The sequence below is a fragment of the Seriola aureovittata genome, chromosome 11, assembly GCF_021018895.1.
Source record: "Seriola aureovittata isolate HTS-2021-v1 ecotype China chromosome 11, ASM2101889v1, whole genome shotgun sequence".
Classification (NCBI taxonomy): domain Eukaryota; kingdom Metazoa; phylum Chordata; class Actinopteri; order Carangiformes; family Carangidae; genus Seriola; species Seriola aureovittata.
In genome coordinates, this window is record NC_079374.1 from 18,027,822 (window position 1) to 18,044,287 (window position 16,466).

At 39.9% G+C, this 16,466-nt stretch overlaps 1 protein-coding gene and 1 long non-coding RNA gene across 5 annotated transcripts; one reads left to right on the plus strand and one right to left on the minus strand.

Moving 5' to 3' along the window:
• Positions 1-94: 94 nt before the first annotated feature.
• On the minus strand, positions 95-16,218 carry pou1f1 (POU class 1 homeobox 1). Of its 4 annotated transcripts, XM_056389205.1 has the most exons (9): positions 16,107-16,218; positions 11,974-12,074; positions 11,101-11,607; positions 9,201-9,362; positions 8,167-8,265; positions 2,998-3,261; positions 2,685-2,849; positions 1,935-1,995; positions 95-1,824 (listed from the first exon to the last, which is right to left on the minus strand). In XM_056389205.1, exons 3-9 carry the CDS (start codon positions 11,234-11,236, stop codon positions 1,584-1,586), a joined length of 1,128 nt encoding a protein of 375 aa, XP_056245180.1. In that variant the 5' UTR covers positions 11,237-11,607; positions 11,974-12,074; positions 16,107-16,218; the 3' UTR covers positions 95-1,583. The 4 variants fall into 4 exon arrangements, with proteins under 4 accessions (XP_056245180.1, XP_056245182.1, XP_056245181.1 ...); XM_056389207.1 differs by lacking the exon at positions 11,101-11,607; XM_056389206.1 differs by lacking the exons at positions 11,101-11,607; positions 11,974-12,074.
• On the plus strand, positions 12,098-13,773 carry LOC130177446 (uncharacterized). The gene is made up of 2 exons (XR_008829019.1): positions 12,098-12,303; positions 13,210-13,773. It is a non-coding gene; the product is annotated as an uncharacterized LOC130177446 (long non-coding RNA).
• Positions 16,219-16,466: the final 248 nt, after the last annotated feature.

Here is a 16,466-nt window from a genome sequence, read left to right on the forward strand (position 1 = left end):
CATGATGAACACCTGAACAGACTCTCTCTCCTTGTGTATGTATTCATAGTGTAATACAACGACCTCAGTATAAATGAGAGATGGCACATGTAGGTCATCATAAAAAAGAATTTATTGTTTGGCAGTGAGCTGAACCAATTTAACTTTCAGTGTCTGAGACAATTTCTTAAAACAAGTGAAAGATTTTGCACTAACCGGCTATGTCTTTGGCATATTTATATTCTCAATCAAGTTAAATAAAGGCACTTCATATCTGTCTGACATTCTTATAGGACACATATTTTCATTCATTATTTGTTGTTGTTTTTTTTTTTAGCTTTTCCAGACATCAGTTAATGGTCCCTGACATAGGCTGAATATTGCAGCCCAGATTTTGTCTGAGAAGGTGTTAGCTTGTTTCTTCACTTTACTAAGATGTTTCGCATCAGTCATCCCAACCAGGTCAGAGTCGTGACTGGCTCGTGTTCTTCTTTTTTTGACACTTTGTCAAGGCAGCAGCAACAAAAGCATGAACATCAACAAATATGAAAGATGAACAGGGAAACAGCAGAGCTCAGATTCATTTGACATAAACTGCAAAAAGTTTCACATATTCCTGACTTCAGAGCATCAATCACAGAGTTTGTAAGTAGATCAGCATAATATATTACATCTCAAATAAATAGGTTGTCGTGAAACTTTAAATATATTCATGTTTTGAGCACGGCGATATTTATTTAAATAACTCATCATCAAACATTTTCTATAAGACAGTGACAGGAAGCTAAAAAGAGGCTCTAATGCACAAACACACACAGCACAAAGACTCTGCTGTTCAATGCAGATGTGAATGTCTTAACACTTAATTTCATCAACAATAACATTTCTTTCTCCTCGTGCACAAAATAAAGGACGAAGTTGAGGACGGTATTGCTAACGTCTGTTTTGAGAAAGGCACAGGACTGATCGATGGGAGCACTCACCTGCAATCTAAATTATATTTGCTGTCTGTGGTTAATATACATTCAGTATTCATATAGCAAACAAGGCACAGCCAGGATTCAGTACGTCTAAGTGTCAGGATTGGTAGCTGCTCATATGCAGTAAATGAAAACATTTAATCTGCACAGTTGTAACTTCAAAAGAAAAATGAATGCCTCGGATGCTCTTTGACATTTATAGTATAGTACAGTATATTTTTTTTAAATGCTGCAAATTTTTATTACAGTAAATAAGAAGAAAAACAACATAGAAATTACATTTAAAAAAAACTGTAATAATGGTTGTCTGTACAAATTAAACGCACATTTGCTCCTGACAATGACTCATGTTTTTTATAGCAAAATTGTGTTGTTTATTTTATTTTTTATTTTTCCCAGGCTGATGGTTACAGGATATAATTTCTCATTTGAATGTTAAATTAGTGAAATAGTTTTAAGTGCGTCAGCCGCTGCTTACTGCAGGCTGGGGGACGTTTTTATTATTAGGCTTTTCTATTAAATAATTCTCCCACTTCACACTGGAATGATTAACACATTTGAAGTAACACATTTTTTGTGTGGAACCTCCGTTACTGAACAGACTCTCTCTGTGTGAACCTGAAATCACGTCATTGGCCTTTGTGCTTTACTCATCTGTGCTATGCAGTTGGGACTGAGCTTGGTCAAACAGGAGCTGAGGTTGAGGCTCGTTTTAACCCGTTTCTCTCTTTGCCGCCGGTTGCAGAACCAGACTCTGACCACCTCCTTCTCCAGATGGAGGCCTTTGGCTATCCGGGCTATTTCTTGAGAGGATGGCTTACTTTTCTCCACAAAGCTGCGCTCCAGAGCCTCCTTAGCTCCCAGGCTGCAGTGTGTGGAACAAAAGACAGAGGAGGAAGGGAAAGATAAACTCTGCATTATATACAGTATGTATGATATGTTTTGTACAGTATGTTTGGTCTGTATAGCACATACCTGATAGTTGTTCTCCTTTTTCTCTTCCGCTCATTCATTCCTATTTTATCATTGTACAAAGCTGGGGGGAGAGAAAATATGATGTTAGTTTAGTGTACCTGTAGAGAAACAGGTAGAAACACATAGCAATAAAACTGTCTTACTGATTGCTGTTGTCTGACTTACCTAATCTAACCTACTGGCCCTTTTACATATCAACTCTTTACTTATGTATCAACACAAGTAAAACTGTGACTTCCCTATAAACTCTGGAGCAAATATTAACGTCAACCTTTTAAGAATCACATATTTCAGCTGTCAGGCTTCTCTATAATGTTTCCTTTAACTTCTCGGTCTATGAGAGAAGAAAGAATATACTTTACTACAAAAAAATATTTTGATTTTTGTCATATTGTCTATAAATCTCATCTTTTTCTTTGTGAAAGCCTTGGTCATTGTACCTCTTAAGACCTCTAAGGATTACTCAGTGTGAGAAAACAAAATCACTCTTAGATGAAATAGCGTGTCGTGAGTGAGATATTGGTTTATCAAAGGCAAAAAGGTTGTGAACCACAAGCCACTGTTAGATCTTCATAATCATGCAAAGAGAGCTCAGCTATAATACAGTTATCTCCAATAGATCTTATCACACAAATCAAAAGTACTTGTTTCACTGTATTGAGATAAGATAGTTAAAGACTACAATGAAATTTATGTTTTAAATGGGGGTTGGATGGAGTGGAGTGGAGGTGTGTTATATGTGTTACTCACCACCGGCCAGCTCAGCTTCGTTCAGCCATTTTGCCAGAATGGCTTTGAGTTTGCAGGCGTTCTTAAAGCTCAGCTGCAAATTTTCAAAGCGGCAGATCGTGGTCTGGCTGAACTCTGAGCCGTGCACTGCAGCAAGAGCCTCGCCTACATTAGTCTGAGTGTAGCCTGGAGGTCACAATGAAACAGAAATACTTTATAGGAATACATAGAGCAGGGAAGTGACAAGGTGTGTGCAAACACAGAAAGGTTTGGTGGCGTCTAATTGGTGTAGTTGGACCGTGATCATTTCAAATGATTTTTTAAGGAATCTCACCAAGTTTGATCCTCCGTATTTTGAAGTCATTGGCAAACATCTCCAGCTCTCGTATCTGTGGGGAGTCCATGGCAGGGGCATCTTCAGGGTCTCGCATGCTCTTCCTTTGAGCATCGGTTTTCATCTCTCCAACACTGGGGCCCCCAGGGGCCTCATCAGTTGAGAGGAGAGCCGAGGGCAGCGAAGAGAAACCGTGGCTTAACGCACAAGAACCACTACTTAGACCATGATCAGGAAACTTGTACAAGCAAGGAGTAAGAGACCCTGGAGAAAGAGAAAGAGAAAAAGAGAAAGAGAGAGAAAGAGAGAGAGAGAGAGAGAGAGAGAGAGAGAGGGGAAACCTGAATGAGGTAAATTAGTTGGTAAGAGACACAAGGGAGACCCTCAGACTGTCAGAAGGGTATTATTCCCATATGTATCCTGAGAGCCTTTATCTCGACAGCAAACAACAAAAAAATTTGACATGCCCCTGTGAGACACACTGGACTGCTGGGAATAAAAACCGTTTGTTTGCTCATCATTTTGCTATGATATGCAGTATATTGTATTTTGAAATAAATATGACCATTTCCACCTGCTCTTGAAATGAATGTTTCAGTTTGTTCCTTGATATTTACTTTTTAAGTTTTGGAAAACTTTGAGGAGACCATGTAACACTTGATTGAGGATGTTGCCACTAGGACAGGTACAGGCACAAACACTGCTGTAATGAGGAACAGTATGGGTGTGGGCATTTGGGTGTATTTGGGTTGTTATGACACCTGAGCCAGCTCCATTCACTGATAAAAACATTAAGGTGAGTCTGAAAGGTCTGAAAAAGCAGTTTATTCATAACTTAACAAGCCTCTGTTCACATTTCCTGCCAGGATCTTGTCCTTGGCTTCATTGTTGCCAGACAAGGCTGAGAGCTTGTTATACCTGTTTTTAAAAGGTTTATATTCAGTAGAAATAAACACTGTGCAATCTTTTGAAACATGTTCATAATAATTGTGTAACATGCAATATGCACTTTGACATTCAAGATTCCTCATTATTTCTACAGGTGGCTGTTAATGTAAAGTGCTTCGATGCAGTGGAGCTGGTGGCTGTTGCTCTTAGTCACCACTTTCTTCTCTTTTGTTAGTATTAATGACAGATTACTGCCAGAATACCAGATGGTTGGATGACTAATTGTAATTTGGAATGTGATGCTCCCCATTGCATCACTGCTCCACACAGCTGCAGTGGAGAAAAAGAACTGCAGTGATAAACTTGACTAAAAAATATTTAATTAATCAGACGACATCACGGTCGTCATATAAGACCAGACAATAGACAGTATAGTGTGTAACGAAAGGCCAATAACAGGTCCATCTGATCACTGTCATGAAGATCACGTGCTCTTCACAGTGTCAACCTGTCTGAAAACTGTGTCCATAATGAACAATGCAACACTCCCCTCTTGTGTTAGTGGGGTAGCAGTGCAAACTGTATTATGCAATGGCATTAACTGAATTAATGGGAGAAAAAATGTTTCTTGTCTTAGTCCCAACTACTTTAAACAAAATGACCCATTTAATACATCAGTGTATTAAAAATAATACACTGATGTTTTTATGTGTTATTTATCAAAGATACCTAGATATGACAAAAGTCCCATACAGTGGACATACACTGTACCATACCAGTTTATTAGGTACACCTAGCTAAAACAATTGCAGTCTACTACAAATGTGTTTTTGTTGAAACTCTCAGAAAGGTGTTGATTTAAATTTATGGACATTTTGGATGCTGTAATTCTTGTGCTGTTGAACTGTACAAAGTGTTTAAACAAGGTGTTTCCAATATTCTGTCTGTGGTATCTGTATCAGTAATGGTAGGGTAAATATCCTGAGTGAAATGGTTGCTTACACAGTAGCTCAACTAATCAACATTCACACAGGTTTCATTTTAGCCTCTCATCGACTTTGCTCAGGGCAATGATTTATCCATTCCTCTACTCAGCCAATGAGGACGCGCCGCAACCCTTCGACCGCTCGCTCACTTGAACTGAGCGTGTAGCACACAGCAACATCTTATCCGCTGAGCATGAGACAAAAGCTTCATCTGACACCCTGATGTACAGGAGTTAAATATTGCCTGACAATAGCAGTGTTTTAGCCATTCTGAAGAGTGGCAGAAATAGGCCCCATAAATGCAATATTAGCCACCTGAACAAAATGGGTTGGGCTTCCAAAGTGGAAAAGAGAAAAGGATGCTGTCACTGACCCGCTGAATTGTTCAGTCAAATCTATACACCAGCAGCTTGAGAGCAAAGTGGTAGAGTCTATGGTATGCATCAGTGAATTTCTCTTGTTCTGAAGGTGTATAGGGGAGAGGTTGGACACCCTCTTCTGAAATCTATTTCTGAGGATGGAGATAAAACCCGAGTACAGTATACAGTATGTCTGCCTGTCCGCTATTAGCTATACTATAATTTTAAGCCTTTTTCATAGACCTTAGTTGGCTTGCTGTCAATTAAAATTCTACTGTTTTCACTAAGAGTGTTAAAATTATCCCTGCACCATATTTGTTTACTATTAGGATTTGGGGCAAAACTCTTTATCCCTGAGAATAATAGCAGTTTCTTTAGGTCGTGGATGATTCAGCTGGAGGCGTCCTGTTTTCCTCACCATGCTGGAGACGTTCCCTGGATAGTGTACATACAGCTATGCTGTGGTGCACACAGCAGTTGTTTCTGTGCCATGGAGACAGACTGGGCAGTGAGCCACTTTCAAAACACAAATGGGCTCAGTGGATTTGTGAGATCACATCACAAGCCTTTTGTTTACATGGTCATGGACCCTCCAGCTGCTATACATATGCGCCATCCAAAGAGTCTAGCAGTGTCAGCAGGTTTATGCTGAGCAAGTACAGAAAGCAAACAAAGTGATAAACATATTGACTTTATACTGTAATTATAGCTGCATATATATATACTGTATATATGCATATAGCCTATACATCACCCTATAAAGCTGTTATGACCAGCGTCTTAGCAAACAGGTTCTTATTTACACATCCAGCAGCTAGGGCGCAACATTAGCATTGATTTGGAGTCATGTTTCTGGTCGCCTGATGAATAGAAGTCTATATTCATTTTCATTTTAGCTCTGTTTTGGTCTCCACCAACCAGTGAGGAAAATGTCTGGCCCTTTAGCTGCTAAATGCTCCACGACTTGCTGCCTCCTGTGGCTGAAAATGAGTTTGATGCATTAAAGAAGACAAAAACAAAAGCTCCAAATAGCTGAGTAGATGCATAGGTGATAAATCACTGTGAGTTCACTAAGCGACATGAACCCACATTACACTTACTCATTTGATTGATTTTTAATGTGAAAAAGGAGATTAGTGCAGCTCTGAAAAATGAAAGGGCCAATTTCTCTTTCTCTTCTCAAATTTCTCTTCTCTGACCTCAGCTCTCATAATTTCTGTTTAATGCTATTAACTCTGTTTGTGCTCAAACATTCATCTCAGATATCCTGCTGAGTGCTGCTGTTGACCACTCTGAACAAGTGATTTATTGTGATTTACTGGAGGCAGTTTCTCACACAAATTCCACCACTTGCAAACTTCATAAGCCTCCTACTAAATTTCTCAAGGATTTTTTTTTTTTTAACACAGTTGGTTTGTCAGTCTTCTAATTGTTAGTACTTCCCTTATTTCAAGCTAAGCATCATCCCTTTGTCTTAGACAATCGTCTTCCCACATGCCTTTTCACATTCTTTTTTTAAGGTTGTTGACAAACGCTACAAAAGCTCTCACTCAAGCTGACTGTCAGTAATATTTGTTATACCTTCAATCTGCCCCTTGACAGTGCAGAAAGTGAGTTCATTAAAGTGACACACAATCTGTTGATGGAAGTAAATATGGGCCTCTGCTTCATTTTAATCTAAACGTATTTCAGCACAGCCTTTGACACGGCAGACCATACAATTTTATTAGAGCATTTAGAGGAGTGGGTCGATGTCACCGTGTCTACGCTTGAGTAGTTAGAATCCGCGTTTTTAACAGTGCTGTCTGTAAGAAGAAGCAATTTTATTTCCTCTTCAAATGCTCCTGTTCTGTGTCACCGCGGTTATATTTAAGGTCATATTCTCTTTGGTCTGTGTTTGCTCCCACTTGGTTATATCACATCAAGCTGTAATAGCTATGTAAAAGTTAAATTCTTTTGACCTTGAAAAGTCATTTATGTCTTCACTCTTTCTTTTTTTTTTTAATTATTCAGATTGAATTATTATGCAGCACACCTGCACAGGGATATCCTATCTGACAGATTCTACTTGTTGGATATGTCTGGGTGTTTCTTTAGGTCTGTATTCATGTCTGGGACACAGAAACTACAATGGTGTCATGTGGCGCTTTGACACTACGAAATGCCATCGCTGAACGCTGAGTTGTTAAACAGGAAACAGAGAACTCCCCCCCCCAGGAGAGGGTGCACATTACAACTACAAAGTGATTCCAGAGAGGCAGGAATATCTCTGTTTTACAAGATATATGTGACTGTAATCTAGATTTAAAATGTGTAGATTAGATACGTAAATATGTTAAAGTGAATTTTAGTTGCATTGCATATTCTATGTTCAAAAACAAAATCAATGACTTTGTCCACGAGAATGATTTATAATAGTTCCAGCTCCATTCCTCCTACAGGTGTACGACATCATCAGTAATGATTCTGTAGTTAAAACAATAAATTCACTATACAATATTGCTCGGGTTTCACACAGTGTGAAACCCGTCTCCTTGTGCCATGAAAAAATAACAAATCTCTTAACACCAGTGCCCTTCTTTGAGACAGTTTTCACCTAACTCCTTCTATATTCATGTCTTTGCTCTCCCCACTGGTGGGGGAGGAAGTGGCAAGTCGTCTTTGACAGTTATGTTTAACAAGTGCGCTAAAGAGCTCAAGCATTAGGCGATGTAATCAAGTCTGAAATTGATTTTAACTGGTAGCAGATTTAAAATTAAATGGAGAATAAACAAATTGTCTGCTCAATTTACTGGATTTAACTGCAGGCCGGGAGAGAGAATGATGGTGTGTGTGTGTGTGTGTGTGTGTGTGTGTGTGCGTGTATGTGTGTGTGTGTGCGTGTATGTGTGTGTGGGTGGGTGTGTGTGTGGAGAGAGAGTTTGTCTGCTCATTACCTTGCAGCGGGTTTGCACCGCTCACCATGTTTGGGTGAGGGACGCCACAGGTCTGCAGGATACGAGTCTGAGAAATACTGGCAGAGAGCATCTCCTGAGCTACAGAGGAGAGAGAGAGAGAGAGAAAGAGAGATAGGGGGGGGGGGGGGGGGGGGCAGAGAGAGTCATCATCATAATTACCATTGACAATAATGTCAATAATCTTCAAAACCTCTATCATAGCCAGTATTGTTGGTGCTGTTATATCTTGAAGAATTTATTGGAGATTAAGCATCCCAGACAAGCAAGCAAGCAAACAAGAGTCTGACCATATTGATGTCATTATTGATGTCAGTGAATGAACTGTGTCCAGTCCTGTTGCTGCATGTCAAGTAAACTGTTTTACTTTTAGTATTTTGCAGATGAAGCCCTCACATACTGACACAGAGTAATAAAGCATGTCAGACTGTGGATTTTGAGACTTGATTTCATTGCATTCTTATTGATTCCATATTGATTAAGTCATTGTTGTCATCATAATCATCTTCAGTATGTCAGATCAATACCATTAGCCTTACCATGAGTCATAATCAGCATCATTATTTAATGTCATCACAGCTGCTAAATACCATTTTCATCAGCGACAATTAGAATAATCTCGGGCTATAAACTAACACTTTATAATCTGTAATTGGTTTACTTTTTATTATTTTTCATTGATTAATTGTTTACTCTATGAGATGTGAGAAAAAGAATTTCCCGGATTGCAAGGTGACATTGTCAGATTGATTGTTTTTCATGGCAAACAGCCCAAAACCTAAATATATTAGATAGAAACCACTTGGGCATGAAAGTGATTTATAAACATAGTCCATTTACCATATGAGAAGCTGAAACCAGAGGATATTTATCATTTTTGCTTGATAAATTACCTAAATGATTATTTGATTTTGTAGATCAATTTACAAATAAATCAAATCAACTAACTGTTTCACCATTAGATTCATCACAGCTTTGTTATCTCTGTTGTCAAAAATACCACCACTACTACTCACCTGCCATCATGCCATAGGTGGCTTGCTGGTTGCTGTAGTGACAGGGGGTGACAGGATAATGTAGGCTCGGGGGGCTGTTGCCAAGAGTGTTGCCGAGGGAGGAGGTGGACAGGTGCATGTGGGAGCGCTTGGAAGTCTGACCCAGGGACAGACCTGAGGATACTGACGGGGACAAATGTGGTTACAGTCTGAGCAGATGACAAACGATGAGCCAACCAAGAACTGCAGAGACGTGCCAGTTAGGACCTGAGTAGTCGAGACTATGATCCAGACTGTTAGGTTTTTAAATTGGAACTGCTGATCGCAGCTGTTACACTAGAACAAGTGGGTTTTTAAAGAATTGTCCATGGAAGTGTGACATGACTGTTCTCGCTCACACAAAAACTTTCTTCTATAGACAAAGAATGTCTTTATTAGGCTTCGTCATATCAGACTGTAAAAGAGAGACAGAGAGAGAGAGAGAGAGAGATGACACTCATGGCTAATATGTGAGTTTTCACCATGGCCAATATTACACAATATGTCAGGGAGGGGACTGTATGAACAGGGAAATTTGAGCAGATTCATATTTTAAACGAGACACTGAGGAGAAATGCTGTTTACTGTTGAATCTGATCTTGGTACAGGTTTGAACCTATAAAGAAGAAATCAAAACATGCATTTAAAGCAAGGGAAATCAACCTTGAGATGGTTTTGAACTGTTCGATTCATTATGACACCGATTCCGAGCTAGAGGATGACTTCTCTTTAAAGACTCAGCAATAAAAGCCATTGAGAATGCCCCTCTTTGCCAAGTGTATTTAAATATAGCTGAATATTGTTCTGGTCGTGTCCTCCGCTAATTACATAATTATTCATGTATTCATCTTTTTATGCAGCTTGGCGTTCACTCCAAGCACTAATGCATTCATGCTGGTGTAGTTGAGCTGGTACAGTGCCACTGACAGACATGTACAGACAGTTCCTATGTTTTCCTGTGTCATGTGTTATGATTTGACCAAGAATTATGAGGCTGTCTTAAAAAAAATACTGCAACAATGAGGGCATCCGTAATTGTGAATTTTACTTATATCATTATTACAAATTGTATTTATGTTAGATGACCACATTGCACCTTCCATCTATAGACCCATTGGAAGATAAATAACTACAGTATAGGGGTGAAAAAAATCATTTTACATGTTGCTGCTAGAGACGTAGTGTATGCTTAATGTTCTGCACAATCTAATCCAGTCCATCTTGAACACTAACAATCAGCAGCCACTAAAATCTCCAGGAAGTTTTCTCTGCAATGCTCCGTGGAGAAAAAGACCTCAGGGATTTTGTCATACTGATAACATATCCTCATTGTAATTATCCACTGAGTAGAGACAGCTGGGCCAACCCAGCTGATTAGATGCATTTAAATAATTTGGATTGGATTTGAATAAATGTATTTTTCAATTCAATTCATCCTCCCCATTGCCTGAGAGCACGACTGTGCCTCCATAAGGAGGCATCAGCAGATCAATTATAGGTCTATAGGAGCAACTTGTCGACATGACTCACCTGGCACACCCAAAGAACTTCATATATATTCAATAGTGTACTCATTGTCAGTACCAGCAAATCCCTGCAGAATGCGCTTATCTATGCTCTGTCACAGCAGGAAAAGGCACAATGCCAATACCCTCTCTTCTCACAGGTTGAAGTGTTAGACTGAAGTAATTGCTGGAGGCCTGTACTCCCTGCAACTGGGATCTAACATCGAGACAACAATATGTGGGATATGTTCCATATCACTGAGGAACTATGAGTTTCCATTCTCCACCAATTTTGTGCATAACAAATTATCGAAAGGGAGCACATACATACACACACTTCACATTACAGGACAGAAGACCCTGAGAGCCCTGCTTACCTGCAGAAACCATGCTGTGTGCATGGGAGGTGGTTGGTAGGCAGTCACTGGTAGAGGCATGGTGCATGAGGATTGGCAAAGCTGACTCTCCTGCCAGTGGGGTGAAAGAGTCGGCGCTGAACGCCTGACATGCCATTCTTCTCTGGCCGCTCACACTCAGCTGATCCCAATGGTACACTGAAGTCTGATGTGGTCCCTCGAACGATTTCCTGTCTTCGCTTGCTTTCTCTTGCTTTATTTGGTCTTGTCTCCCATTGCTGCTTTGCTTGTGCTTTGTCTTCTTTTCAAGTCTGTTGAAATCTGTTCCCTTCCCTTCCTTTCTTGTGTCTTGTTATGTGTAGTCTTACTTTGTCTTTTGTCTCATCCTCTTTGGCCTTCCTTTGTTCTACCTCGTCTCACCACGTCTTGTCTTCTTTCACCCCTTGTATCTTCTTCTTTCCTTGTCCTTCTCTGTCTGGCTCAGTAAAGCATACTTCTCTCTTCACTCTCTTGGGAAGGATAACCTGACTGAAATGGATGTCAGCACTTCAGCCTGAACTTTTCACAGTTTTTGGCATGACTACACATTCAGCTCGAAGATGATAGTGATGAGCCTCAGGTTTCTATCACTGGTATATCTGCTCAAAGATGTTTCTCACCTACTATTAGGGCCTCTTGCATCTCCCCGTCTCCTTTCTAGTAGATATGCAGGTAAGCCAGTGTGTCATACCCTCAGCTTTTCGCCGCCCTTGTCTATTGCAGGTATTTATATCCCACCCATGCACAACTAACCACCCCTCTCTCAACCTATGAGGCCCCCTGTTTCCTATCGAGCTGCTCACCCCCACCTACCAATCCCATGTCCGTGCTGTTATTACTTGTGTTTGTCCTTACCTGCGTTCTTCTCATCCCGCTTCCAAATCCAGGATTAGGGCACGGAGCGGCTGAGAAACCCGATCCCCTCCTCTCCTCTTGCTATCTCTCCGTACCTCTCCCTGATTACAGGATTGCGCCGTAGAAGCAATGGGAAAGTAAAGTGAATGCTTTAATCGTGTCATACTAATTGTTCTTCATTGTTTTGCATGTGTGTATCCAAAACCAGTGCTCAGAAAATGCAACTTGGAGAAACACAGCGCTCATACCGCAGATAGCGAAATGCCTTGCAGCAGCTTTTAGGTGTGAATCGGATGCTTTTTGTGCGGATTGACCCAGCTTGACCTGAAGGTGAGGAGCACGGCTTTAACCCTATCCTATTTAGCCCACAAGCAGAAACTCCTGTCACATTATCTCAGAGTGAGCGCAAAAAAAGGTTACCATTGTTTCAGTATGGTGTCCATATTGTGTCAAACTCAAAGTGCTTCAGGTAAAGACAACAGGTCTCATCAGGGAGGATGAAGGTTAATCTGAAGAGCGTGGCCACCATGTGCACTCTGTTGTGTCTGTTTGTGTTTGTATTTATCCTGGGCTCTGCTTCACTATTGTTGATGTAGGTGGGCAGCAGGTGGAAAATAGCTTGTGGGTGGCAGGCACGACTCGACTTGCTTAAGCGCATAGTGTAAATTTGGACTGGATGAACTTAGCCCTTTTGGTGAATGTTTCTCTTCAACATGAATTTTAATCTTATCTTATCTTATCTTATCTTAAATGTTGGCATGTTACCAACTTAATTCTTTCACTCGACTGTAGGGTAAAAATATACTATATATATATATGTATATATAGAATATTGGAAGAATCTCGAAATTCTCTCAAAGTCTGTTAATTGTGCTTTGCGTGTACCATATTTGTTGGCATTAAAATCCACATTTAAATTCAAATGCTACAGACATGGAGTAATTTCTTTTCCAATCCCCTTTCACTATGCAACCTTGATAGATGTGAATCTTAAAACAGACGCTTGATTAAAAAGACTCAATGAGATAATGAAAGCCATTATGACAAATAGCAAAGCAAATCCAAATGGACTTTGAAAAACCGCATTTCACCCATTTCAAGGCTGGAAATAAACAGAAAATAAATCCATAATATTAAGGAGACAGCTGAATATAATGCTGAAAAAAACATGAAGAAAAAAATCTCACCAACACAAGTATCAACCTTAAAATACTTTTCTCTCTTCTTTGATTTCAGCCAGCAACTCCCACTCGGGCTAAAGACCATCTTCCCAGCTGGTGAATGCAGGCTGAGACTGAACCACCTCTGTTTTATATCAATCTGTATGCTACTGTAAATCTCACAAAACATTCAACAACAATTTTATAACAGATATATCCCAGTCTTTAAACATTTCTAAATAACAAATAACGGGGAGATGTGTTCTGTAATGCTTCATTTTGCTGCATACAAGCACATGAAATGTTTTTGCTTGTTGTCATTATAAATATTAAGTTATAATGGAGATACAGTCCTGTGATGATCTAAATTCTGTTTCTGAGGTGACTCAACTGCAGTTTTGCACTGCAGTGTTTGGAGAACTTATAATATATTGAATTTTGATGTTTAGAAAATATTAGTCAATGGAAGGTTCAAGGATCTTCAAACCTGTGAGGACTGCAGGGCGAGTAAAAAGAAAAGATAATCAAAGGGCGAGGGAATGGAAAAGGCAAACCTTTCCCATGGATAGACAAGTAGACACACACACACACACACACACACACACACACACACACACACACACACACACACACACACACACACATATGCACATAAAGAGCCTAAACTTAATTAGTGAAAAGACTATGAGTCAAAGGGTTTCTCTTAAAGCACCTGTCCTAGATCCCCCTCCTCCCTCCCCTTCACCCCCACTTCCAACCCCCCTCCACACACACACACACACACACACACACACACACACACACACACACACACACATAAATACAATGCTCCAATTTTCACATAGACTATTAGTCTAATCTCTCATACAAGTAATAAAAACATGTAGTAACAAGCACAAAAAAAAGAAGTAGGAAGACACAGAGATACAAACAAACACACACACACACACACACACACACACACACACGCCAAAGACCACAGATCCATCCACCGGTGCAGTGGGAACAGAGTGGGGTGACACATTCTCACAGGTATCACATCCGTATGTACAGTGTACCAGGTGGACTGTGTGTATTTGCATGTGACCCTGTGCATGTGAGAGAGAGAGAGAGAGAGAGAGAGAGAGAGAGTGTCGAAAATGAGATGGCACATCTCAGGTGGCTAATCCTGATGTGTATTAAACTTGGCAACATGTTTGTGTATGTCAGTCTGTGTGTGTGTGTGTGTGTGTGTGTGTGTGTGTGTGTGTGTGTGTGTGTGTGTGTGTGTGTGTGTTTGTGTGCTTGAGGAAAATATCATGACCCTTTGGACCACATTGAAGCTGCAGTAAATAAAGCACCGTGACACGTTTTGTATGAAACTTAATTGCCTGCTCATTAGGAGGAAACCTTTAATGGAAAGATTGTGTGTGTATATGTGTGTGTAGGTATCCATGCACTGTTGTACAGTAACACCCAGTGAACAATGTGAACAATGTTTGCAAGAGTCAAGTTTACCAGACATACTGTATGTATGTAAAGCAAAAGCTGAAAAAACAGAAAACATACTCTACAGTTATACATGATTTATGGACGTGGAAGCACAAATGTCAATGATGTGCACTAACATAATTTATAATTTGATCATTTAATTCATAATTATATAATTTCACACCTGATGATAATGCTTATAAATGATAGTTAGGAATAGTACAGCTATTTTTCAAATCAACATTCGTTTTCCATGGATTTACAGAGGAGTAAGTAGAAAAAATCGACATTGCTTTCAATTTTTCTTTTGACTATTAAAGCATTTTCTTCCAGGTGTCAAAGCTCTCTCTCAGCCAAGAAAACCCAACTTTTGTGCCACTGCCTACTTTCTGAGGTTTTTACTTGAGAAAGAATTTGATGTATGAGTGTGGGTGGGAGCATTTCCTTTTAATAATACACACTGAACTTTGTTGATTGGCCCTGTGCCAGTGCCACTACAGTTAATTCTTCAAAATAATCGACCTTGAATAACTCAGTCCGCACCAGTGTTCATACGCCGAACCCACATAAACTTTTTAAACAGAATCTTGCCAGAATATCCCTGTTTTTTACCCGACTACACCACGAGAGAGGGACGGTGGGAGTGAAACTGATAGCTTGTCTTGTTTTTGAATCTCTGCATCCATTCATTATGCAGGGCTGAAGTCTGAGTGAGCGTTGTTGTATGTTTGAATACATCATGGCAGAGGTCAGCTCTCCTGATGAATATCAAGCGAATCTTATGCACCACTCCGACCACCATCTGCCCAGACCTGCGCCTGACTCACCGACCGCAGCACAAACACCACCCGAACACATCTGAGAGGGCTAATTTCATCAACATATTCAACAAACCCTGCTGAGAACAGCAAAGGTTAACTGTCCATAGGAGGAAACGAGACGCTGCTCTCCTTGTCTCTTACAGATTGCAATCTCTCTTCGTTAAGTAAATGTCAGCATCAAATATTTGCTGGTTAAATGACAGCGTCCCCACATTTATGTACAGCTCTCACTTTAGTATGAAAAGACCACTTCACTTCTGTGTCAAGTGTTTTCTAAGCTTTTAATTTATTTATTAACTAATATAAAATCAAGTGATTTCTGTCTGTCATGTAAAAAAAAAGCACAGAAACTGTATTTCACTCTCTATAAGTCTTTTCAAAAATTTCTCATTCCTTTCTACAGTACAAGTGGAAATAATAAGATGTAAATAAGATGTGAAGGGCTCTCAGCCACACAGTTACCATTAACTTAAACCCTATTTAAACAAGGAAAGTGGCAAGCATTTTAAATTGGCAACTAACCTTTAATTCACAATAAGTGCTCCAAGTGTTGTCGCTTCACCACACAGTCTGCATGAAAGCTTCCATACAAGGTGATGAAAGTAAATTGATTCATTGTAAACAGTGAGTCAAGGCAGCGCTGCAGTCAAAAAGAAGAAATAAAATTATGGCATAAACCTACTGTGAAATTCCAGCTGGGAAGTTAGAGCCTCTTCCATTTCCTTTTTGAACCCAAATGCCACATTTCAGCCACCGAGCCTCAGCCATCAGGACACACTGTCCCTGTGTTCCCTCTGAAAACCACACAAACATTATTGGACTTGGTAAATATATTTATTGCACAGCATGCTGAATGTTTAAAGAGACTTTTATTTTACAATCCATATACAATTGCGGCACCAGACGAGTTTCGCCTTAAGTCTTTACATAGTCAACACCGCTGCTGGCATGCTGCTCTTTGTGACTCTGCTCTTGTTATTTTTGCTCCTCTTCTCTTTGCAGTACTCACAGTTTGAAGGACGAATAATGCGAATAACAAAAT